This window comes from Hordeum vulgare, chromosome 5H, assembly GCF_904849725.1.
Source record: "Hordeum vulgare subsp. vulgare chromosome 5H, MorexV3_pseudomolecules_assembly, whole genome shotgun sequence".
NCBI classification, from domain to species: domain Eukaryota; kingdom Viridiplantae; phylum Streptophyta; class Magnoliopsida; order Poales; family Poaceae; genus Hordeum; species Hordeum vulgare.
Genome location: NC_058522.1, coordinates 525,552,127 through 525,579,115, shown reverse-complemented (window position 1 = coordinate 525,579,115; position 26,989 = coordinate 525,552,127). Strand labels below are relative to the sequence as shown.

Genomic DNA, 26,989 nt, shown 5'->3' with positions numbered 1-26,989 from the left:
AAAGTGCCCGAGTTGGTCGCGCACCACACTATGCCAGCGATGACCCCAACATTTTTTTTCGACCCACCTTAGTGTTTCTCGCTTTTATGGTTTTCTCTGCAAAATGAACAGTCATGAAGCGTTCTAATTATCAATATACGAACACAAGTATCACTAGGCTTGTTGTTATCAAATACTCCTCAATTTCTCAAATTCCAATTTATCCAAAATATAGCGACATACCAACAACCTCTTAATCTATATCATTTTTTACTGTAGCATTTCAATCACACATTAAACATGTCATGAACATTATCAGGTATGTTCTGCAAATTAAATTCACATTTCAGATCAGAATACTCCATGGTAGAGTAGTTTAGCAACAGATCGATACACACACATGCATGCATACATGCAGAGATGCCCAGACCACACCTGCACGCAGCACGTGTCCACGCCCCCGCGATGATAACGAACTCGGGAGATATTCATGGATCTGGAAACGGTCGTGAAATCGTGAAACTCAGTGCAGTTGCCTATTCTACCTCTCCTTCAATGGAGGCTGCTGCGGGTATGAACGCGAGCAGTGATGGCGGGAGACGCCCGCTGCGGGTGTTCTTCCTGCCCTTCTTCGCGCGGGGGCACCTCCTCCCGCTGACCGACCTGGCGTGCCGCATGGCCGCGGCGCGGCCGGCGAAGGTAGAGGCCACGATGGTGGTAACGCCTGCCAACGGGACGCTGATCGCCACCACGGTCACGCGCGCCATGGACGAGGGGCACTCGGTGCGCCTGCTCCGCTACCCGTTCCCGGACGTCGGCCTGGAGAGCGGGGTGGAGTGCCTCGGCGCCGCTGCCCAGCACGACGCCTGGCGGGTGTACCGCGCCGTGGACCTCTCGCAGCCGATCCACAAGAAGCTGCTCCTGGAGCACCGCCCCGACGCCGTTGTCGCCGACGTGCCCTTCTGGTGGGTCACGGACATCGCCGCCGAGATCGGCGTCCCACGCCTCACGTTCCATCCCGTCGGCATCTTCGCGCAACTCGCCCTGAACAACCTCTACGCCATCCGCTCGGACATAATCCGGGACGGCGTTGCCGCCCCGTCGGTGGTCGTGCCGGGGATGCCAGGGAAGGAGATCGCCATCCCGCCGTCGGAGCTCCCGGAGTTCCTCCTCCAGGACGCCGTTCTTTCTATGGAGTGGGACAACATCAAGGCGGCCCAGCTCGCCGGCTTCGGAGTGATCGTGAACACCTTCGCCGACCTCGAGAAACCGTACTGCGACGAGTACAGACGCGTCGACGCGCGTCGCGCTTACTTCGTCGGCCCCGTCAGCCTGCCGATAGACTCCGCCGTGCACCGGGGCGGCGACGGCAACGTCGACTGTCTAGAGTGGCTATCGACCAAGCCGAGCCGATCGGTGGTGTACGCCTGCTTCGGGAGCTGGGCTTGCTTCTCAGCGCGGCAGATCCGCGAGCTCGCGCTGGGGCTGGAGGCCTCGAACAAGCCATTCCTGTGGGTGGTCCGCTCTGAGGACTCGGATGGGTTGTGGGTGCCGGAGGGATGGGAGCAGCGCGTCGCCGACCGCGGCATGCTCGTCCGAGGGTGGGCTCCGCAACTGGCGGTGCTGGCTCACCCGTCGGTGGGCGCGTTCCTGACACACTGTGGGTGGAACTCGGTGCTGGAGGCCGCGTCGGCAGGCTTGCCGGTGCTGACGTGGCCGCTAGTGTTCGAGCAGTTCATCAACGAGCGGCTGGTCACCGAGGTGGCAGCGTTCGGCTCACGTTTGTGGGACGGCGGCAAGCGCAACGTGAGGGTGGATGACGCGGACACCGTGCCAGCGGAGGCGATCGGTCAGGCGGTGGCCGGGTTCATGGACGGCGGAGAGCGGTGGGACAAGATGAGGTCCAGAGCAAAGGAGCTGGCTGGCAAGGCGCGTGCGGCGGTTAGTGAGAACGGGTCGTCGTGGCGTGATTTACACCGCTTGATCGACGATCTCACGGAGGCTAGGGCCTCGAGGGTTCCCAGCTACGAGGACTCGTAGCATAGCATCGGCTGCCCTGCAAAGAAAACTACCAGTTCACGCTCAGTGTAACTTTGTTTCATGAAGATAGTTTATTTTTATTTTTTGCATGAATGAACGAAATTTCCTAAGAATTCCAGTGAATTGGGTGTCCTTCCAACTTTACGACCTTTCTCGAAGCCAAGAGAAGAATATTTGAAGCTCACTCATGCAAGTTAGGATGAGGCCATTGTTTTTTTTTTTTTTTTTGAACACGAACACTTTGTTCGTTAGAAATTGTTAGGAATAAAATATCTTTAGATTTAGGCTAATTAGGCAATTAGCATATTCCTTGAAATATTCTATTTAGCAGTTAGGATATTGGCTTTGTCCATACGCTGGTCTCTCAATCATCATCGTGCCTTTTTCAAACGACGCGACTATTGTAACCGGCATGTACTCACGACTGTTCAGGACATATAAATACCTGCAGTCACTATCAATGAAATCACTCTTTTCTCTTCACGTTATCATGCACGCATCGCTCTAAAGAAGAGTAGGCTACAGGAGAGAAGAAAGGTGAGAAGAGATGGATTCTCTGTCGGACCTTGCTTTTGCTTTTGCCAGGTTTGTGGCCAGGGAGCACCGTGGTTTTCGCTTTCCTCGTCGGACCTTCGGTCTGGCCGTCGCTCGTCGCCGGAACTTCGGTCGCCGCTATCAGCATCGCCCGAACAGGAACGGTGGCCTCCGTCACCGTGGGGCACCATACCGTGTTCCTCGCCGTCGATATGGACCGGGTGGTGGCCTCCGCCGCCGCCATACCCATCGCCAGCACTTCCACCATGTGCATCGCCGAGTGGTAGTCGAGCCAAGGGAAGAGGCCCCGGTGATACCCCAGGAAGTTGTTGCTGCTCCAATGGTGGTTGCTGCAGTGCCGGAAGTTGCTGCAGACGTTGGCATCGATGAGGCCTCTGCCTCCAACATCACCACTCAACTGCCGCCTCCTCCGCCGGTGTACGCACCTATGGAAACCAAGCGCCGGATGGCTCGTTGATGACCCAGATCGCTTCTTCACCGACGAGGAACTCGTGGCACCGCCTCCGCTTTCACTGATGTATTCTTGCCCAGCCTACGGGTACGGGTCGAGACTCCCGTCCCCAACACCATCCGACGAAGATACGGAGCACTTCAATCTGCCGGGCTATGATGCACTGCCGGATTTCTCCTCGCTGCCGGCTGCAGTCCCTCTGGACACGCCCAAGCACCGGCTCGTCATCAACCTCCTGCCGCAGGTGAAGACAGAGGAGATCGAGGCCGCCGCACCGACGGTTGCTGTCCCGATGCTTCCCGATCTCAACCACCCAACATCAGATGTGGAGGAGGAGGAACACCAGGAAGCAGCAACGCCATCCGCCCTCCCGACGCCCTCGCCGGAAGCTCGTGTGCTACTGCGCCGCTTTGCATCCGCCATGGCTGCTCGCCCCGCTGGAGTCAGCGTTGGCAGCTAGTCGCCCGTGGCACTCGGCCTCACCGGTCGGGTCGCGGATCTCCGCCTCCACGAGGCCGACCTTCCCTCCTCCTCTACAGATGAGCCGCTCCGTCGCTGAAGGAGCAGCCGGCCCTGCGCGCTGCCATGAAGGAGAGCCTGCAGTAGTATTCTGGAATGAATGAGAATGGATGCGTGGTGTGATTTGTCCCTTATCCATTCGATTCCTGTTTAACTAGATGCTTCAGCGGTGCTGGTGCTAGCTATGAGCCATGATGCATGGGCCACAAAAAGACAAACCGGCCACTCTGATTGGGATGTGCTAATCAAGCTTGTGATGTGTTAATTTACTATTGTATTTTCTAGTTGAAAATCTATCCCTTTAGCAATATTAAGTGTGCTATAAATTATGTTTAGGACTTAGTTAGTCCTTTAGTCAGTCTATATGTGTTGTAAATATATTCTAGACCTGATGTCTATTAGAATTTCAAAATTTGTAACATGACATGTTGATTTGTTTTAGTATATTATAACATGTTATTCGGTACAACAATTTTATTTTTGCATTTGAAATATATATATTTTTCTTGCAAAATTCTCTTTTAATATAAGATAAAGGCCAAAATAAAATATGAGATTATTTTGAATTATATTTATGCAATCACACAGTAATGGCATCTCTACCGTATATTACAGTTTGCCTATTACTTAGAGGTATTTTCTTTATGCCTCCATAAGTGCTCTTCCAAATATATCAAAATTCAATGATTCTCTCATATATGGCTTACAAATTATAAATGTTCCTCTAGAACATATTTGTTGTTTACGAAAATAAAGTTTACTATCAAGTAAAATTAATCAAATGCATGCTCATACATGCAGAAAATATGGCTGACATCAATAAGAAAGAAATCCAAGAACTACAAATAGATGGAAGTAACTATCTATCATGGGCCATGGATATGAAAATATTCTTAAGTGGACGTAGCCTTGGTCCTTGCATTGCCGCACCCCCCGAAAATGCTCCAGAAATACCTCAGATGGCAAAGTATGCAGCATTGCACTACATAAGGCACCACCTCCATCCTGATTTAAAAACTGAATATTTGATGGAGGAGGACCCATTAGCTTTATGGGACTCCCTCAAGGATATATATGACCAACAAAGAGCAGTAATGTTGCCAGAAGCCCAAAGAGAATGGTCTCTTATAAGGTTTCAGGACTTTAAGTCTGTTGCTGCATATAATTCTGCCGTGCATAAAATTAACTCCAAACTGAGATTTTGTAATCAACAAGTTTCAGATGCGGATTTAATAGAGAAAACCTTATGCACTTTCCATCCCTCGATGAGGATATTGCAACAGCAGTATCGTCAACAGAAATACACAAAGTATTCTGAGCTGATATACACATTACTTCAGGCCGAGAAGCATGATGAACTTCTCATGAAGAATCACAATGCTCGCCCAACAGGTGCCATGCCTATCCCTGAAGCACATGTTAATGCTCATTTTACTAGTAAATTTGGAAACCGTAAAAGGAACTTCCATAAATTCAAAGGGAAATGGAAAAAGAACAATGGTCAAAAGACCAACGGTCAAACTAAGGGGAAAGGTCATTTCAAGAAAAATGATCAAAATGACAACTCTCAAACTTGTCAAAGGTGTGGATGCATGAATCATCGTACTAACCAATGTCGAATTCCTAAGCACCTTGTGGATCTATACATGAAGTATGGAGGAAAAGGCAAACAAGTTCATGGAAATAAAATTGAAGCTCGCTTCAACGCTATTCAAGATAATTCTCAAGCTGGTCCTTCTCAAAGTGCTATTCAAGTATACAAGCCAAAGGACGATATCATCCTCGATGAAGACATGCTTGTGGATTACACCCGAGATGTTTTTGGAGACCTTAGTTAATCTCCATAAACAAGTTGATGTCACTTAGCTATTTAATACTACAAGATGTTATATATTGTATAACAATAATTAGAATAAAGTCTTTCAGACTATGTATATTATATTATGTGAATCAGACTTAATGTTGTAATAAATTTATATTTAAGATTGTAATATAAATATTATGTATGTAATTTAATGAATATGAATAAACATAAATTTATTCTAAAATATTCTTTTTCTATCTATAGAATTTTAACGGGAACAATCCGATGGAAGAAGAGTTATGTTTAGTGGATAGTGCTACCACTAACACAATTCTAAGGGAAGCAAAATATTTCCAAACTCTTACTAAGAGAAAGGAAAATGTTATGACCATAACAGGAAGTAACAAAGCAGTTATTGGTTCAGGAAGAGCCACATTCACACTCCCTATGGGTACTACTTATCGTAATTCAGAATGCACTCTTGTATCCTGAATCTACACGTACCCTTATAAGTTTCAAAGATATCCGATCTAACAATTTCCATCTAAAAACAATAGAGGTGGATAACAAAGAATTTTTGCTTTTAACAAAAAACAACGGATATGCGGAACAAACTCTTGAAAAATTCCCTTCATTTTCATCCGGATTATACTTTACATACATAAAACCCGTACCTTATGTTGCGTACAAAATAATTTTTCAAAATCTTGATAAATTCAAGACTTGGCATGATCGCCTTGGTCATCCTGGAATAGGTATGATGAGAAAAATTATAAGTAATTCTGTTGGTCATAATTTACCAATTAAAAGATTTCCCAAATCATCAGATTTTGTATGCACCCCGTGTGCTACCGGGAAATTGATTACTAAGCCATCTTATCTTAAAGTTAAAAATGAGTCACTTAATTTTCTTGAAAGAATTCATGGAGATATATGTGGTCCAATACAACATCTATCCGGACCATTTAGGTACTTCATGGTGCTAATCGATGCATCTACTAGATGGTCACATGTGTGTTTATTATCCACAGGTAACCATGCCTTTGCCAAATTAATTGCTCAAATTATCAAATTGAGAGCGAATCATCCTGAACACGGGATAAAAACAATAAGAATGGATAATGCTGCTGAATTTAGTTCACACGCATTTAATGATTATTGTATGGCTTTAGGAATCCATCTAGAACATTCAGTACCCTATGTTCATACTCAAAATGGAATGGCTGAATATTTAATCAAAAGAGTAAAATTAATTGCTAGACCACTATTACAGAATTGCAATTTACCAACCTCTTGTTGGGGACATGCGGTTTTACACGCCGCAGATCTGATGCAAGTCAGACCAACTGCATATCATGAAACTTCCCCGTTTCAAATAGTACGTGGCAATCAGCCAAGTATTTCTCATCTGCGAAAATTCGGTTGCGCTGTATACGTACCGATATCACCACCGTAGCGTACATCTATGGGCCCTCATAGGAAACTAGGAATCTATGTGGGATATAATTCTCCGTCAATTATAAAATATTTAGAACCCCTAACAGGGGACCTGTTCACAGCCCAGTACGCTGACTCAATCTTTGATGAGGACCATTTCCCGGCATTAGGGGGAGACACAAACCACAAAGAATGCCAGGAAATAGATTGGAATGTTAGAGGCATTCAATCCTTAGATCCACGTACAAAAGAATTTGAATCTGAAGTTCAGAAAATTATAGATTTGCAACACTTTGCAAATAACCTGCCAGACGCATTTACTGATCACAAAGGTGTCACTAAATCTTATATCCCCGCTGTGAATGCACCAGAACGAGTAGAGGTACCAAATAAAACTACTCAACTCCCAATTACAAATAAAAGGGGGAGAAATCTCGTCACAGGGGAAAAGGCTTCTCTAAAGCCTCCGCGGAAACAGAGAAAATCAAAATCTATGACAGTAAATGTAAATCAACCTCAAGTTGATGGACAACAAATAGATGTTCAAAATCAAGAACCCAACATAAATGTGCACACAAATTATAATGTTGGGATATCAAAACAATCAGACCTCCGTTGTTATGGGAAATCACACGGTGTCTGAAGAAATTAATGAAATATCCATAAATTATATTGATTCAGGAGAAACATACAATAGAAGCACTACAGTTGTCAACACAGATTTCTCCTCAAAAATTGCTGAAACCCTTCAATTGGATCCAGAGCCAAAATCCATGAAAGAGTGCCTCAAGCGCTCGGATTGGCCTAAATGGAAGGAAGCAATTGAGGCAGAATTACACTCGCTTAACAAAAGAGAGGTATTTTTTAAAGTAATGCCTACTCCTCATAAAGTCTTCCCCGTGGGAGCTAAATGGGGTTTTGTTCGAAAAAGGAACGAAAACAATGAGGTGGTGAGATATAAAGCGAGACTAGTTGCTCAAGGGTTTACGCAGAGACCCGGTATCGACTACGACGATACATATTCTCCTGTAATGAGTGGAATTACATTTTGATACTTAATATCTTTGGCAGTAAAAATGAATCTATCAATGCAATTAATGGATGTAGTGACCGCTTATCTATATGGGTCACTTGATGCAGAAATTTATATGAAAGTCCCTGATGGACTTAAAATTCCGAATCCTAATATAAATCGCAACATGTATTGTGTAAAATTACAAAAGTCACTCTATGGCTTGAAGCAGTCGGGAAAAATGTGGTATAACCGACTTAGTGAGTTCCTTCTCAGTAAAGGATACTCGAATAACAATGATTGCCCATGCGTATTTATAAAGAAATCCTCAAATGGATTTTGCATCATCTCAGTATATGTTGATGATCTCAACATCATTGGCAACGCAACAGATATATCTGTAGCACGCAATCATTTAATGACGGAGTTTCAGATGAAAGATTTGGGGAAAACCAAATTCTGCTTAGGTTTACAACTTGAGCATTTTCCCTCAGGAATACTTGTTTATCAACCCGCTTATATTCAGAAAATTTTGGAAAAATTCAACATGGATAAATCATACCGTCCAAAACATCTATGGTCGTCCGATCCCTTGATATGAATAAGGATCCTTTTAGACCTAGGGATGATAACGAGGAGGTATTAGGACCTGAGTTTCCACACCTCAGTGCCATAGGGGCACTAATGGACCTTGCAAATTGTACTAGACCAGACATTGCCTTTGTAGTAAATTTACTGGCTCGACATAGTGCAACTCCAACAAAACGTCATTGGACGGGAGTAAAGAATATCTTCAGATATTTACAAGGTACTAAAGATCTTGGTTTATTCTATCGGAAAAATCAAGACATGACCCTGATTGGTTATACTGACGCTGGATATCTTTCCGACCCCCATAATGCCAGGTCACAAACAGGGTTTGTATTTTTATATGGTGGAACTGCTATTTCATGGAATTCAACAAAACAGACATTGGTAGCAACTTCCACTAATCATTCTGAAATAATTGCATTATTTGAAGCTTCACGAGAATGTGTATGGCTCCGTAGAATGATAAATCATATTCAGACATCATGTGGTATCGGTTCATTAGAATCACCTACTATTATCTATGAAGATAATGCTGCATGTGTTGCCCAAATGCATATGGGATATATTAAAAGTAATATCACAAAACACATCTCCCCAAAACTATTTTTCCCTCACGAGTTACAGAAAGATGGAAAAATTAATATTTTGCAAATAAAATCTTGTGACAATCTTGCAGATTTGTTCACTAAGTCTTTACCAACAACAACATTTGAAAAATGCATTCATGGCATTGGTATGAGACGACTACGAAGTTTGCAAAATTCAGGGGGAGAAATTTCCTAGAAATAAACTTATGAGCTTTCCAACGGATTTCTCATGTAGTGTTGAATGAGATAATTAATTATCCTAACAGTATATATCGAATTCTATTTGTTTTCCTTATATTTTTCAGGATTTGTTTTGGAAAATATAGACAATATAAGATCAAGGATTCTCGAAGTTACAAGATCAAGACAATCAAGAAAATGCAAGATTTTCCAGCACTCAAGACAATGAAGATTAATAACAACGTTGTCCAAGGGGGAGTGTTAGGAATAAAATATCTTTAGATTTAGGCTAATTAGGCAATTAGCATATTCCTTGAAATATTCTATTTAGCAGTTAGGATATTGGCTTTGTCCATACGCTGTGTCTCTCAACCATCGTCGTGCCTTTTTCAAACGACGCGACTATTGTAACCGGCATGTACTCACGACTGTTCAGGACATATAAATACCTGCAGTCACTATCAATGAAATCACTCTTTTCTCTTCGGAAATAACAGCTAACCTATCAAGTTCATGAGCAACCTTGTTTGCTTTTCTAAAATAATGTTTAAACCTAGAGACAGTAAAATCACATGCAATATGATAAAATCATCGAACATTGTCGTCCCATTAAGTGTCATCTATTCCTTATAGTGTCAACAACGTTCAAATTATCAGTGTTTACAACGAGACGATTGCAACCCAGCCTTTGCCTAAGTGTAAGGCCAAATATGAGTGTCAAGGCCTGACTTGAGCCATCACAATGTCTATGCACCAGTTGATTCTTTAATTCCCGCCAGAGAGGAAGGTGCCAATGTCTATGCACCAGTTGATTCTTTAATTCCCGCCAGAGAGGAAGGTGCCTTTATCATCCGTCAAGACCGTCCGAGCCGTTCCTCGCAATAGATCTTGATTAATAGAAACGTCAACATTAAGTTTTACAAGACCCATGGGAGGCATGGTCCATCCACCTCTTTTTATGGTAATCTTTGGAGAATGCGCAATAACAAAGTTGAAAGTAATAGCATGAATCCCCATAAAAATCTGGCAAAATATCAGATTACCTCCTCATTAACCAATCTACGCTTCACCCATCACAAATACCAAACATTTATGGCGGTCATCTCACGAGGGTTCTCTATTCCCAAAATAGACGCATCCTGGTTAGGCAACATGAGTAAGAATTCAACTGCTTCACCAGCACACAATCGACCTCACATCCTGGTTAAACGCACCATTGCTACATCAATTTGTCCCGGACACTCAAATTAGTCCGCCTACTTGAAAACACTATGTTTGGTATGGTAAAATCACCCAACACACTTAATTTATTTTGAACGGGGGTATTTGCTGAGTCGGCACGGGCCAGTCTGGACATAATTTGTTTTGTTGTAAAAAACACCTAAAACAGCACAAGAGGGTCACATGGGGATGCGAGCAGGCGTGGCTTGAACAATATTGACCTCATCATTTATAGCAATTCGTAGCATTCACATCTCTCTCTCTTTTGTGTGTGTGTGTGTTTAGAACGAACAAAGCGAACAGACGTCGGTGCCACACTCTTGCAAAGCTTCTCCACCTAACATAGAGTCTCTAGACCATGGTAAGTACTCATCCTTGGAAGTTTTTTTTGCCGATTTTGATTGATGTTGGCCATGCGGCGGATAGAGTTCTGTGGTGGTTGTAGGGCTCAATTATCTCTATGAAATTAATGGGTGAATTTTGTTCTTGGATGTGATGAGGTTGCTTAATCTTTGATGTTCACTTGGGAGGAAGCAACGATGAATCTAATCAGATGGTTAGGGTTTGTGGAATCGAGTGAAAATTGGATCTACTTCCTCCGCCCCCAATTATTACAATCATGTTATCTTGATGATGAATTTAGTTAAGATCTTCCATTATGTGATTTTTCTTTGGTGGTATGGATAAAACATCCCATATATGGATCGTAAATTTGGCAAATTTGACCATTGTGTTAGAGTTTGCCCTAGTCACCGCCGATGTATGGTCTGTCCATGAGTCGTCATCCACCAAGACCATCGTCGGCAAGGCCACTCCCAAGAGCACCTGGTCACCATGAGCCATCACCTCATCTCGCTCGATGAAAAACGTGAGAGCCCTATGGTGGATGTCGCCAATGCCACACCAGTGTCACTGTCAGGCCCACCATCATGATGTTGTCATGGCCCTCAAATAGTTGCAATAGGGATTGATGTTGAGACAGAACAAGGAAAAAATGACTAAGCTGAAATTCAGTAGATTATGGGGTCTGATACTAAAAAAACATAGCCACGCGAGGGAGCACGCACAATGAACACACATTTTTGTATAACAAATGTTGGCTCAGTGTGCACACATTGCCACCCTGTCTAGTTTCGGCAGGATTTATACTAGACGTGCGTGTTGGACGAGTTTAGAATGCTAAATGCCACATATTTTAGTAGGTGAACTAAAGTGAGTGATGGGATGAGTTTTTTTAGTGAGAGTGACAAGACAAGTTAGGGCATGTTGGGTTCCCCATGCACTTTGGCGTTTTCATAGATTTTGGCCTAGTGGAGTCTCTTCGAGCTAATGAAGGCTTTGGACTATGTTCTACACCTTTTTAACCACCCGAAAAATCCCAGCCTACAGCCTCCTTTGAAGTGTAAATTACAATGATTCAAGCGTACATATGAGCAAACTGTTGATTTAAGCATTCGTAACGAGCCTCGTTGAGTAGTGCTTTTAGTTTTCCATGGGCCAAATAGCCAAAAAGAACTTGGATTAGAACCCCTAGAACCTTTAGATCATACTGTCGGATCCCCTATCCTAAAACTATCAAAAGTGGTCCATATCACTGTTGGGAAACGTCACATGGGAAACAAAAAAATTCCTACGCTCACCAAGATCAATCTATGGAGATCAACATCTACAAGAGGGGCACTGCATCTACATACCCTTATAGATCGCTAAGCGGAAGCGTTATGAAACCAGTTGATGTAGTTGAACGTCTTCATGAAGCTCCAGTAGCTTGGTGGCAGGGACTTAGAAAACTATGTCAATCCCTATCTTATCTCGAAGATCAACTCCCATTAGATTCAAGCGATTGTAGCACCCACACAATCTGAGCACATGCTCACCTATTGAGCTATTCTCCTTCATCTTTCAGGGAAAGAATCTTGTCGGAGGTCTCCTACCTCTCAACACGAGCACGAGCGTGAAATCCCAATTTTAGCTCTTGGAACATCTCATATTCTCCGTAACGTTCAAACCATCTTTGGAGCCTCAATTCTAAGCCGTAAAGTATCACACACTGAACTATCAAGTAGTCATCAAAAGCGTGTCTATCAGCTGTTCACAACATCCACATATGACGCTTGAGGGGATGGCACACCGAGCGGTGCAACAAAGACATAAGCCTTCTATGCAGCAATCAGGGCAATCCTTTGTTTATGGAACTAGTCCGCATAATTCTTACTATCATCTTTCAACTTATTTTTCTGTAGGAACGTATCAAAAATACAAGGTTGCTACAGCGCGAGAACTTAATGAGTTCTGCAACATACTTTGCAAAGAGAACTTAGACTATGTTCATGATAATGAATTTAATTAATCATATTACTTAAGAACTCCCACTCAAATCAACACCCCTTAGGTTGTTCGAGTGTAACATGATCCAAACCCACCAACCCAAGTCCGATTATCACGTGAGATTAGGTGGTTTCAATGGTGAACATCTCCATGTTGATCATATCTACTCTATGACTCATGTTTGACCTTTCGATCTCATGTGTTCCGAGGTCATGTGTGTACATGATAGGCTCGTCAAGTTTAACTCAAGTGTTCTCCATGTGCAAAACTGGCTTACACCCGTTGTATGCGAACGTAAAGTCTATCGCACCCTATCATCACGTGGTGCCTCGAAACGACGAACCTTCGCAACGGTCCACACTTGGGGAGAACATAATTTAATCTTGAATTTTTAGTGAGGGATCATCTTATAATGTTGCCGTTGTCCTAAGCAAAATAAGATGCATAAAAGGATTAACATCATATGCAAATCATAAAGTGGCATGATATGGCCATCATCATGTTGTGCTTTTGATCTCCATCTCGAAAGCATCGGCATGATCTCCATCATCACCGGCATGACACCATGATCTCCATGATCGTGTCGCCATTGGGTTGCCGCGCCAACTATGCTTCTACTACTATTGCTAACTCATAGCGATCAAGTAAAGCAAAAAGGCACAAATAATTAAAGACAACCCTATGGCTCCTGTCGGCTGTCGTACTCCTCGACATGCAAGTTGCGATCATCTATAGAAAACATGATCATCTCATATATCACATATATCTCATCATGTTCTTGGCCATATCATATCACAACATACCTTCCAAAAAAAGTTAGATGTCCTCTACTTTGTTGTTGCATGTTAAATGTGGCTGCTATGGGTGACTAGCAAGAACCATTCTTACCTACACAAAGGCACAATGGTGATATTCAAGTTGCTATTTAACCTTCTAAAGGACCGCCTCTGCCGAATCCGATTCGACTAAAGTGGGAGAGACAAACACCCGCCAGCCATATTTATGCAACAAGTTGCATGTCACCCGATGGAACTGGTCTCTTGTACGTGGACGAGTAAGGTTGGTCTAGGCCGCTTCATCCCACAATACTGTTGAATCAAAATAAGACTAAGGAAGTAAGAAATTTGAACATCAACACCCACAAACTCTTTTGTGTTCTACTCGTGCATGTTATCTATGCATAGACTTAACTCATGATGCCATTGTTGGGGAACGTCACATGGGAAACAAAAAATTTCCTACGTTCACCAAGATCAATCTAAGGAGATCAACATCTACGAGAGGGGGAGTGAATCTACATACCCTTGTAGATTTCTAAGTGAAAGTGTTAAGAAACGCGGTTGATGTAGTCGAACGTCTTCGCGATCCAATCACGATCCGTCCCGCGATCGAATCACGAACGTCACGATCAAGTGCAAAATGGACGACACCTCCATGTTCAGCACACGTACAACTCGATGAGGTCTCCGCATTCTTGATCTAGCAAGCGAGGGCGAAGAGGTAGATGAGTTCTCCAGTAGCACGACCCGCGTGGTGGCGGTGGTGGTGGAACAATCTCAGCAGGGCTTCGCCAAGCGCTATCGCAGACACGTTTTGAAGGAGATACCGAGCTAGGGAGAGAGGGAGGGTTGCACCTATGCCTTGGGGTACGACTGCCATCTCTCTCCCTCTCTATATATTGGAGGAGGGGTAGGTAGGGTGTAACCTTGGCTCCTCCTCCAAGGAGGCCTGGCCGATCAAAGGGGGGAGGAGATCACCTCGCACAAGGGAGGTGGGCGCCTTAGGGTTAGGGAGGAGTCCCTCTCTTTCAAGGCACCTCCCACCTACCACCCTTGGGCGCATGGGCCCTTTAGGGGTCGGATGCCCAGTCCACCAGGGGCTGGTACGCCAGCTCTTAGGCCCATGTGGCTGCCCGTGGTGGGTGGGCCCCTCCTGGTGGACCCCCAGAACCCTTTCGACATTTCTGGTACAATATCAGAAACACCCGAAACTTTTTCGGAACCCGAATAGTACCTTCCTATATGTAAATCTTTATCTCTGGACCATTCGGGAGCTAATCATGATGTCCCGGGTCTCATCCGGGACTCCGAGAAACTTTCGGTCACCAACATATATAACTCAACAATACCAAATTGTCATCAAACGTTAAGTGTGTAGACCGTGTGGGTTCGAAAACTATGCATACATGACCGAGACACCTCTATAGTCAATAACCAATATTGGGACCTGGATGTCCATATTGGTTCCTACATATTTTACGAAGATCTTTATTGGTTGAACCAGGATGTTAAGGATTCAATCAATCCTCTATGCAATTCCCTTCGTCCATCGGTATGTTACTTTCTCGAGATTCGATTGTCGGTATCACCATACCTTAGTTCAATCTCATTACCGGCAAGTATATTTACTCATTACATAATACAAGATCCCGTGACTAACTCCTTAGTCACATTGCTTGCAAGCTTCTTGCGATGTTGTATTACTGAGTGGGCCGAGAGATGCCTCTTCGTAATACGCAGTGACAAATCCGAGTCTCGATCCATGCCAACCCAACAGACACCCTCGGAGATACCCGTAGAGCACATTTATAGTCACCCAATTACGTTGTGACGTTTGATACACAGAAGACATTCCCCGGGTGTCAGGAAGTTGCATAATCTCATGGTTATAGGAACACATACATTGACATGGATAAAGGAGTAGCAATAAACTAATACAATCAGATGCTATGCTTACGGTTGTGTCTTGTCCGTCACATCATTCTCCTAATGATGTGAACTCGTTATGAAATGAAAATTCATGTCTATGGTTAGGAAACCTTAACCATCTTTGATCAACGAGCTAGTCTAGTAGAGGCTCACTAGGGACACGGTGTTGTCTATGTATCCACACATGTATTTGAGTGTCCAATCAATACAATTATGGCATGGATAATAAATGATTATCATGAACAAGAAAAATTATAATAACAAATTTATTATTGACTCTAGGGCATATTTCCAACAATCACACTTTACTATATTTCTAGGGAAATCATATTCCGCGGTTAGCAGATCCCTATCCTAAAAACATTGTACACACAAAGACACGCGGGATCGCTGGGGCAATGTCATTGGAGTCGAGGAAGAAGAGATCGGTGAGCACTCAGAGCGGGCAGAGCTGAATTGGAAGCGTGCTTGGCAGTTAGCATCATCATACCATAGCACACACACAAGCACAACATCGATGCTGATCGTCAAAGATGCGGGGATGATGCACACAATCACAAGCACGTCATGAGCTACAACAGTGAAATAGCAGTGCCTCGTGCAACATATAGACCAGCCAGCAAAATGACGAACCTGCATGGCATGTAAATGTGAGAATAGTTTGAAAACTAAACCATAGCTCAACCAAACATACATGAATAAACGTGGCAACCCAAACCAAACTAAACTCAGTTGATATTTATGTCAGCCCAACCAAACACAAACCAACTTGAATTTGTATCCAAATTGAACTGAAACTGAGTGCTTACCTGTGGTTGAAACCAATTGTTGAAATGGTTTGAAAACCATTTGAGTAGTAATAACAACCATCCTTGTATGGCATATCCCTTATATCTCACTGTAACTTGACGACAGCGGCTGGCAGCCATGGAGGCAGGCCCAGAGAGCCGCCTGCGAGCGGTGCTCGACGACATCGGCCGCGGATGCAGGCCCAAATAGCTACGCGCTAGCGGCGCTCGACAGCAACGGGCGTGGAGGCCACTCCGACAAGCTGTGGACGATGGTAGCTCCGACGAAGGAGGGGCCGACGAGCCACACGCGAGCAGCTTCGGCGAAGGCAGGTGCGGCGATTCACACGCGAGCAGCTTCGGCGAAGGTCGGATAGGCGAGCGGCGGTGTTGAGGTCCGATGTGTGGAGAAGAATAGTCTCAAGAACCAACGTCAACAACCGGGCATGAACTACGCGTCTGAACTTTTTTGAGCTGGACCTATTCAGGCCTATAACCAACCATACCGAACCATTTGTTGTAAGAAACCGAACTAAACCAAACTCTTGTCAGAGTCAACCTATTAACACCTGAACCAAGCGAAATCGTCGGCAGAAACCAAACTGATACACCCGATTAATCCAAAACCATTCTTAGATTTAATGGCATGTCATTTGGCGGTTGACCATAAAGCCATGAATGCCTCGTTGAAGCTCTGCGATGATGTGGGGTTGTGCTACGGTAACAAAAGTCCTTCCTTGGCGCTAAGAATTCTTCTTGCTACTTCTCTGGTTTGCGTCGGTTTTTCCCTTGAAGAGGAAAGGGTGATGCAGCACAGGAGCAATAAGTATTTCCCTCAATTTGAGAACCAAGGTATCGATCCAGAAGGAGGGCCTCGTCAAGTCCAGAGTACCTGCGCAAACACAAACAAGCTTGCACCCAACGCTTCAAAAGGGTTGTCAATCCCTTCAAGATTGTTTGCAAAGTGAGATCTGAAGGCGGAAAGTGCAACGAAGTAAAAAGTGTAAAGCTAAAAATATGGTGCGGAGTAGACCCTGGGGGCCATAGTGTTCACTAGAGGCTTCTCTCAAAATAGCAAGTATTACGGTGGGTGAAAAAATTACTGTCGAGCAATTGATAGAACCACGCAAGGTCATGACGATATCTAAGGCAATGATCATACATATAGGCATCACGTCCGAGACAAGTAGACCGATACTTTCTGCATCTACTACTATTACTCCACACATCGACCGCTATCCAGCATGCATCTAGTGTATTGAGTTCATGACGAACAGAGTAACACTTTAAGCAAGATGACATGATGTAGAGGGATAATCTCAAACCAATGATGAAACCCCATCTTTTTACCCTTGATGGCAACAACACGATGCGTGCCTCGCTACCCCTTTTGTCACTGGGTGAGGTCACCGCACGGTATGAACCCAAAACCAAGCACTTCTCCCATTGCAAGAATCATAGATCTAGTTGGCCAGACAAAACCCACAACTCGAAGAGAATTACAAGGATATGAAATCATGCATAAGAGAGATCAGAAGAAACTCAAATAAGATTCATAGATAATCTGATCATAAATCCACAATTCATCGGATCTCAACAAACACACCGCAAAAGAAGATTACATCGGATAGATCTCCATGAAGATCATGGAGAACTTTGTATTCAAGATCCAAGAGAGAGAAGAAGCCATCTAGTTACTAACTATGGACCCGTAGGTCTATGGTGAACTACTCATGCATCATCGGAGAGGTCATGGTGTTGATGAAGAAGCCCTCCGTATCCGAATCTCCCCTCCGGCAGGGCACCAGAACGTGCCCCAGATGGGATCTTGCGGACACAGAAGCTTGTAGTGGCGGAAAAGTAATTTCGACGATCTCCTGTTTTTTTGGGTTTTTTAGGGAATATATAGGCGCGACCCCTAGGGCAAAGGGCGTCCAGGGGGCCCACAAGCCTGGATGGCGTGGCCTCCCCCCTGGCCGCGGGGTGGGGGCTTGTGGGGCCCCTGAGGCTCCCCTGCCTTGGCTCTCTAGCTTCCCGATCTTCTTTCGTTCCGGAAAAAATCTTTTCGGGGATTTTCTTCCGTTTGGACTCCATTTCAAAATCTCCTCTGAAAGGTGTCAAAAACATGGAAAAAAATAGGAACTGGCACTTGGAACTAAGTTAATAAGTTAGTCCCAAAAAATATAAAAAAGGTATGCATAACATCCAAAGTTTGACAAGATAATAGCATGAAACGACCAAAAATTATAGATACGTTGGAGACGTATGAGGCTGCTCCTCCGTGCGAAGTTTCCCGTCGCCTCTTCTCTTGCCTCGCTCACCGACGCGGCCCGACTGACCTCCACATGCCCTTTGCCACGGTCGTTCCAAACACTCCCGTTACTCCGCATATGCTACATGTCGAGCTATCCCGCAGGTTCGTTCATTCCCCAGCTACGGCCCTGGCGGTTGCCCCTTTGCGCCAAATGCCTCAACCATCACTGTGTCTTTTAAGGAAAACGGTAAGGGAACCCCCCCCCCCCACACACACAGCGAGTTTATTTTTTGAAATAATAATAACCTATATTCGCGCCCGTAGGGACTTGAACCTAGGTGGCTGTTGGGGAACGTTGCATGGGAACAAAAAATTTCCTACGCGCACAAAAACCTATCATGGTGATGTCCATCTACGAGAGGGGATGAGTGATCTACGTACCCTTGTAGACCGTACAGCAGAAGCGTTAGTGAACGCGGTTGATGTAGTGGAACGTCCTCACGTCCCTTGATCCGCCCCGCGAACAATCCCGCGATCAGTCCCACGATCTAGTACCGAACGGACAGCACCTCCGCGTTCAGCACACGTACAGCTCGACGATGATCTTGGCCTTCTTGATCCAGCAAGAGAGACAGAGAGATAGAAGAGTTCTCCGGCAGCGTGACGGTGCTCCGGAGGTTGGTGGTGATCTTATCTCAGCAGGGCTCCACCCGAGCTCCGCGGAAACGCGATCTAGAGGAAAAACCGTGGAGGTATGTGGTCGGGCTGCCGTGGAAAAGTCGTCTCAAATCAGCCCTAAAACCTCCGTATATATAGGTGGGAGAGAGGGGACCTTGCCTTGGGGCTCAAGGAGCCCCAAGGGCGTCGGCCGAGCCAAGGGGGGAAGATCTCCCCCACCAAACCGAGTTGGACTTGGTTTGGTGGGTGGGAATCCTTCCTTCCCTTCCCACCTCCTCCTTTTTTTCTCTTTGATTTTTCTTCCAACGCGCATAGGGCCCTTTTGGGTTGTCCCACCAGCCCACTAAGGGCTGGTGCGCCACCCTCAAGGCCTATGGGCTTCCCCGGGATGGGTTGCCCCCCCCCCCCGGTGAACTCCCGGAACCCATTCGTCATTCCCGGTACATTCCCGGTAACTCCGAAAACCTTCCGGTAATCAAATGAGGTCATCCTATATATCAATCTTCGTTTCCGGACCATTCCAGAAACCCTCATGACGTCCGTGATATCATCCAGGACTCCAAACAACATTCGGTAACCAACCATATAACTCAAATACGCATAAAACAACGTCGAACCTTAAGTGTGCAGACCCTGCGGGTTCGAGAACTATGTAGACATGACCCGAGAGACTCCTCGGTCAATATCCAATAGCGGGACCTGGATGCCCATATTGGATCCTACATATTCTACGAAGATCTTATCGTTTGAACCTCAGTGCCAAGGATTCATATAATCCCGTATGTCATTCCCTTTGTCCTTCGGTATGTTACTTGCCCGAGATTCGGTCGTCAGTATCTGCATACCTATTTCAGTCTCGTTTACCGGCAAGTCTCTTTACTCGTTCCGTAATACAAGATCCCGCAACTTACACTAAGTTACATTGCTTGCAAGGCTTGTGTGTGATGTTTTATTACTGGGTGGGCCCCGAGATACCTCTCCGTCACACGGAGTGATAAATCCTAGTCTTGATCCATACTAACTCAACTAACACCTTCGAAGATACCTGTAGAGCATCTTTATAGTCACCCAGCTACGTTGCGACGTTTGATACACACAAAGCATTCCTCCGGTGTCAGTGAGTTATATGATCTCATGGTCATAGGAACAAATACTTGACATGCAGAAAACAGTACCAACAAAATGACACGATCAACATGCTACGTCTATTAGTTTGGGTCTAGTCCATCACGTGATTCTCCTAATGACGTGATCGAGTTATCAAGCAACAACACCTTGTTCATAATCAGAAGACACTGACTATCTTTGATCAACTGGCTAGCCAACTAGAGGCTTGCTAGGGACAGTGTTTTGTCTATGTATCCACACATGTAAATGAGTCTTCATTCAATACAATTATAGCATGGATAATAAACGATTATCTTGATACAGGGATTATAATAATAACTATATTTATTATTGCCTCTAGGGCATAATTCCAACAATCTCCCACTTGCACTGGAGTCAATAATCTAGTCCTCACATAATCATGCGAATTACATTGTAATAAATCTAACACCCATACAGTTCTGGTGTTGATCATGCTTAGCCCGTGGAAGAGGTTTAGTCAGCGGGTCTGCTACATTCAGATCCGTGTGCACTTTGCATATATTTACGTCCTCCCCTTCGACGTAGTCGCGGATGAGGTTGAAGCGTCGTTTGATGTGTCTGGTCTTCTTGTGAAACTATGGTTCCTTTGTAAGGCAATGGCACCCGTGTTGTCACAGAACAAGGTTATTGGATTCAGTGCGCTTGGCACCACCCCAAGATCCGTCATGAATTGCTTCATCCAGACACCCTCCTTAGCCGCCTCCGAGGCAGCCATGTACTCCGCTTCACATGTAGAATCTGCTACGACGCTTTGCTTGGAACTGCACCAGCTTACCGCACCCCCATTAAGAATAAATACGTATCCGGTTTGCGACTTAGAGTCGTCCGGATCTGTGTCAAAGCTTGCATCGATGTAACCTTTTACGGCGAGCTCTTTGTCACCTCCATATACGAGAAACATCTCCTTAGTCCTTTTCAGGTACTTCAGGATATTCTTGACCGCCGTCCAGTGATCCACTCCTGGATTACTCTGGAACCTACCTGCCATACTTATGGCCAGGCTAACATCCGGTCTAGTGCACAGCATTGCATACATGATAGAACCTATGGCCGAAGCATAGGGGACGGAGCGCATATGCTCTCTATCTTCATCAGTTGTTGGGCACTGAGTCTTACTCAATCTCGTACCTTGTAAAACTGGCAAGAACCCTTTCTTGGACTGTTCCATTTTGAACCTCTTCAAAACTTTATCAAGGTATGTGCTTTGTGAAAGTCCTATCAGGCGTTTTGATCTATCCCTATAGATCTTAATGCCTAGAATGTAAGCAGCATCTCCTAGGTCCTTCCTAGAGAAAATTTTATTCAAGTAATCCTTTATGCTCTCCAAAAACTCCACGTTGTTTCCAATCAGCAATATGTCAACCACATATAATATTAGAAACGCCACAGAGCTCCCACTCACTTTCTTGTAAATACAAGATTCTCCAACCACTTGTATAAACCCAAATGCTTTGATCACCTCATCAAAGCGTTTGTTCCAACTCCGAGATGCTTGCACCAATCCATAAATGGATCGCTGGAGCTTGCACACCTTGTTAGCATTCTTAGGATCGACAAAACCTTTGGGTTGCATCATATACAATTCTTCCTTAAGGAAACCGTTAAGGAACGCCGTTTTGACATCCATCTGCCAGATTTCATAATCGAAAAATGCAGCTATTGCTAACATGATTCTGACGGACTTAAGCATCGCTACGGGTGAGAATGTCTCATCGTAGTCAACTCCTTGAACTTGTGAAAAACCCTATGCCACAAGTCGAGCTTTATAAACGGTCACATTGCCGTCAGCGTCCGTCTTCCTCTTGAAGATCCATTTGTTCTGAATAGCCTTGCGGCCCTCAGGCAGTACCTCCAAAGTCCACACTTTGTTCTCATACATGGATCCTATCTCGGACTTCATGGCTTCTAGCCATTTGTTGGAATCTGGGCCCACCATCGCTTCTTCATAATTTGCAGGTTCATTGTTGTCCAACAACATGATTGATAAGACGGGATTACCGTACCACTCTGGAGCAGCACGTGGTCTCGTCGACCTGCGTGGTTCGACAGAAACTTGAACCGGAGTTTCATGATCATCATCATTAACTTCCTCCTCAACCGGCGTCGCAACGACAGAGGTTTCCCCTTGCCCTGCGCCACCATCCAGAGGGATGAGAGGTTCGACAACCTCGTCAAGTTCTATCTTCCTCCCACTCAATTCTCTCGAGAGAAACTCCTTCTCGAGAAAAGCTCCGTTTTTAGCAACAAACACTTTGCCCTCGGATTTGAGATAGAAGGTGTACCCAACTATCTCTTTTGGGTAACCTATGAAGACGCACTTTTCCGCTTTGGGTTCCAGCTTTTCAGGCTGAAGCTTTTTGACATAAGCATCACATCCCCAAACTTTAAGAAATGACAACTTTGGCCTTTTGCCATACCACAGTTCGTATGGTGTCGTCTCAACGGATTTTGATGGTGCCCTATTTAAAGTGAATGCAGCTGTTTCCAATGCATAACCCCAAAACGATAACGGCAAATCGGTAAGAGACATCATAGATCGCACCATCTATAATAAAGTACGATTACGACGTTCGGACACACCATTACGCTGTGGTGTTCCAGGCGGTGTCAACTGTGAAACAATTCCACATTGTCTTAAGTGAGCACTAAACTCGAAACTCAGACATTCACCCCCTCGATCAGACCGTGGGAACTTGATCTTCTTGTTACGATGATTTTCAACTTCACTCTGAAATTGCTTGAACTTTTCAAATGTTTCAGACTTGTGCTTCATTAAGTAGACATAACCATATCTACTCAAATCGTGAGTGAAGGTGAGAAAATAACGATATCCGCCGCGTGCCTCTACGCTCATCGGACCACACACATCGGTATGTATGATTTCCAACAAGTCACTTGCACGCTCCATTGTTCCGGAGAACGGAGTTTTAGTCATCTTGCCCATGAGGCATGGTTCGCACATGTCAAGTGACTCCAAAAGTCCATCGGCATGGAGTTTCTTCATGCGCTTTACACCAATATGACCTAAGCGGCAGTGCCTCAAAAATATGGCGCAATCATTGTTAACTCTAACTCTTTTGGTCTCAATGTTATGTATGTGTGTATCGCTATCAAGATTCAATATGAACAATCCTCTCACATTGGGTGCATGACCATAAAAGATGTTACTCATAGAAATAGAACAACCATTATTCTCTGACTTAAAAGAGTAACCGTCTCGCAATAAACAAGATCCAGATATATTGTTCATGCTCAACGCAGGCACTAAATAACAATGATTCAAGTTCATAACTAATCCTGATGGTAACTGAAGTGAAACTGTGCCGACGGCGATTGCATCAACCTTGGAACCATTTCTTACGCGCATCGTCACTTCATCTTTCGCCAGCCTTCGTCTATTCCGCAGTTCCTGTTTCGAGTTGCAAATATGAGCAATAGAACCGGTATCGAATACCCAGGCACTACTACGAGAGCCGGTTAAGTACACATCAATAACATGTATATCAAATATACCTGATTTTTCTTTGTCCGCCTTCTTATCTGCCAGATACTTGGGGCAATTGCGCTTCCAGTGACCCATACCCTTGCAATAGTAACACTCTGTTTCAGGCTTAGGTCCAGCTTTGGGTTTCTTCGTAGGAGTGGCCACAGGCTTGCCGCTCTTCTTTGAATTACCCTTCTTGCCTTTGCCGTTTCTCTTGAAACTAGTGGTCTTATTCACCATCAACACTTGATGCTCTTTACGGAGTTCAGACTCTGCGACTTTCAGCATCGCAAACAACTCGCCGGGAGACTTGTTCATCCCTTGCATGTTGTAGTTCAACACAAAGCCTTTATAGCTTGGCGGCAGTGATTGAAGGATTCTGTCAGTGATAGCCTCTTGTGGGAGTTCAATCCCCAGCTCAGCTAGACGGTTTGAGTACCGAGACATTTTGAGCACATGTTCACTGACAGACGAGTTCTCCTCCATCTTGCAAGCATAGAATTTATCGGAGGTCTCATACCTCTCGATCCGGGCGTTCTTATGAAAGATAAACTTCAACTCCTGGAACATCTCAAATGCTCCATGACGCTCAAAGCGACGTTGAAGTCCCGGTTCTAAGCCATACAAGATTGCACATTGAACTAATGAGTAGTCCTCCTTACGTGCTAACCAAGCGTTCTTAACATCCTGATCAGCCGTAGCGGGAGGTTCATCTCCTAGCGCAGCATTAAGGACATAATCCTTCTTCCCAGCTTGTAAGATTAGCTTAAGATTACGAGCCTAGTCTACAAAGTTGCTTCCATCATCTTTCAACTTAGCTTTCTCTAGGAACGTATTAAAATTCAGGGTGACTGTCGCGTGAGCCATGATCTACAACACAAATATATTCAAAGTGGACTTAGACTATGTTCAAGATAATTAGAGTTTAACTTAATCAAATTATTCGCTAAACTCCCACTCAAAAAGTACATCTCTCTAGTCATTTGAGTGGTTCATGATCCACTTACACCAGCTCAAGTCCGATCATCACGTGAGTCGAGTATAGTTTCAGTGGTAAGAATCCCTATGCTAATCATATCATCTATATGATTCATGATCGACCTTTCGGTCTCATGTGTTCTGAGGCCATGTCTGCACATGCTAGGCTCGTCAAGCTTAACCCGAGTGTTCCGCGTGTGCAACTGTTTTGCACCCGTTGTATGTGAACGTTGAGTCTATCACACCCGATCATCACGTGGTGTCTCGAAACGACGAACTGTAGCAACGGTGCACAGTTGGGGAGAACACAATTTCGTCTTGAAATTTTAGTGAGATATCACCTCATAATTCTACCGTCATTCTAAGCAAAATAAGGTGCATAAAAGGATTAACATCACATGCAATTCATAAGTGACATGATATGGCCATCATCACGTGCTCCTTGATCTCCATCACCAAAGCACCGGCACAATCTTCTTGTCACCAGCGCCACACCATGATCTCCATCAACGTCTCGCCATCGGGGTTGTCATGCTACTCATGCTATTACTACTAAAGCTACATCCTAGCAATATAGTAAACGCATCTGCAAGCACAAACATTAGTTTAAAGACAACCATTTGGCTCCTGCCGGTTGCCGTACCATTGACGTGCAAGTCGATATTATCTATTACAACATGATCATCTCATACATCCAATATATCACATCACATCGTTGGCCATATCACATCATGAGCATACCCTGCAAAAACAAGTTAGACATCCTCTAATTTGTTGTTGCATGTTTTACGTGGTGACCATGGGTATCTAGTAGGATCGCATCTTACTTACGCAAACACCACAACGTAGATATATGAATTGCTATTTAACCTTATCCAAGGACCTCCTCGGTCAAATCCGATTCAACTAAAGTTGGAGAAACCAACACTTGCTAGTCATCTTTGAGCAACGGAGTTACTCGTAGCGATGAAACCAATCTCTCGTAAGCGTACGAGTAATGTCGGTCCAAGCCGCTTCAATCCAACAATACTGCGGAATCAAGACAAGACTAAGGAGGGCAGCAAGACGCACATCATCGCCCACAAAAACTTTTGTGTTCTACTCGAGATTACATCTACGCATGAACCTAGCTCATGATGCCACTGTTGGGGAACGTCGCATGGGAAACAAAAAATTTCCTACGCGCACAAAAACCTATCATGGTGATGTCCATCTACGAGAGGGGATGAGTGATCTACGTACCCTTGTAGACCATACAGCAGAAGCGTTAGTGAACGCGGTTGATGTAGTGGAACGTCCTCACGTCCCTCGATCCGCCCCACGAACAATCCCGCGATCAGTCCCACGATCTAGTACCGAACGGACGGCACCTCCGCGTTCCGCACACGTACAGCTCGACGATGATCTCGGGCTTCTTGATCCAGCAAGAGAGACGGAGAGGTAGAAGAGTTCTCCGGCAGCATGACGGCGCTCCGGAGGTTGGTGGTGATCTTATCTCAGCAGGGCTCCACCCGAGCTCCGCGGAAACGCGATCTAGAGGAAAAACCGTGGAGGTATGTGGTCGGGCTGCCGTGGAAAAGTCGTCTCAAATCAGCCCTAAAACCTCCGTATATATAGGTGGGAGAGAGGGGACCTTGCCTTGGGGCTCAAGGATCCCCAAGGGGGTCGGCCGAGCCAAGGGGGGAAGGTCTCCCCCCCCAAACCGAGTTGGACTTGGTTTGGTGGGTGGGAGTCCTTCCTTCCCTTCCCACCTCCTCCTTTTTTTTCTTTCTCTTTGATTTTTCTTCCAATGCGCATAGGGCCCTTTTGGGCTGTCCCACCAGCCCACTAAGGGCTGGTGCGCCACCCTCAAGGCCTATGGGCTTCCCCGGGATGGGTTGCCCCCCCCGGTGAACTCCCGGAACCCATTCGTCATTCCCGGTACATTCCCGGTAACTCCGAAAACCTTCCGGTAATCAAATGAGGTCATCCTATATATCAATCTTTGTTTCCGGACCATTTCGGAAACCCTCGTGACGTCCGTGATATCATCCAGGACTCCGAACAACATTCGGTAACCAACCATATAACTCTAATACGCATAAAACAACGTCGAACCTTAAGTGTGCAGACCCTGCGGGTTCGGGAACTATGTAGACATGACCCGAGAGACTCCTCGGTCAATATCCAATAGCGGGGCCTGGATGCCCATATTGGATCCTACATATTCTACGAAGATCTTATCGTTTGAACCTCAGTGCCAAGGA

At 45.0% G+C, this 26,989-nt stretch overlaps 2 protein-coding genes across 2 annotated transcripts in view; both read left to right on the top strand.

Moving 5' to 3' along the window:
• Nucleotides 1–408: 408 nt before the first annotated feature.
• Nucleotides 409–2,174, top strand: LOC123398511 (UDP-glucose flavonoid 3-O-glucosyltransferase 7-like). Its single transcript, XM_045092973.1, has one exon. It carries the CDS (start codon nt 445–447, stop codon nt 2,017–2,019), a length of 1,575 nt encoding a protein of 524 aa, XP_044948908.1. The 5' UTR covers nt 409–444; the 3' UTR covers nt 2,020–2,174.
• An 8,481-nt stretch (nt 2,175–10,655) lies between these two features.
• Nucleotides 10,656–26,989, top strand: part of LOC123452189 (heat stress transcription factor A-2a-like) — a 32,510-nt gene continuing 16,176 nt past the window's right edge. The window contains exon 1 of the mRNA XM_045128794.1: nt 10,656–10,737. Coding sequence (XP_044984729.1) covers nt 10,735–10,737 — 3 coding nt within the window. The 5' untranslated portion in view covers nt 10,656–10,734. The remainder of the gene's footprint in view (nt 10,738–26,989) is intronic.

What these genes read in the sequence shown, in the direction of transcription:
- LOC123398511 (XM_045092973.1), top strand. Translation starts at nt 445, where the DNA reads ATGATAACGAACTCGGGAGATATTCATGGATCTGGAAACGGTCGTGAA.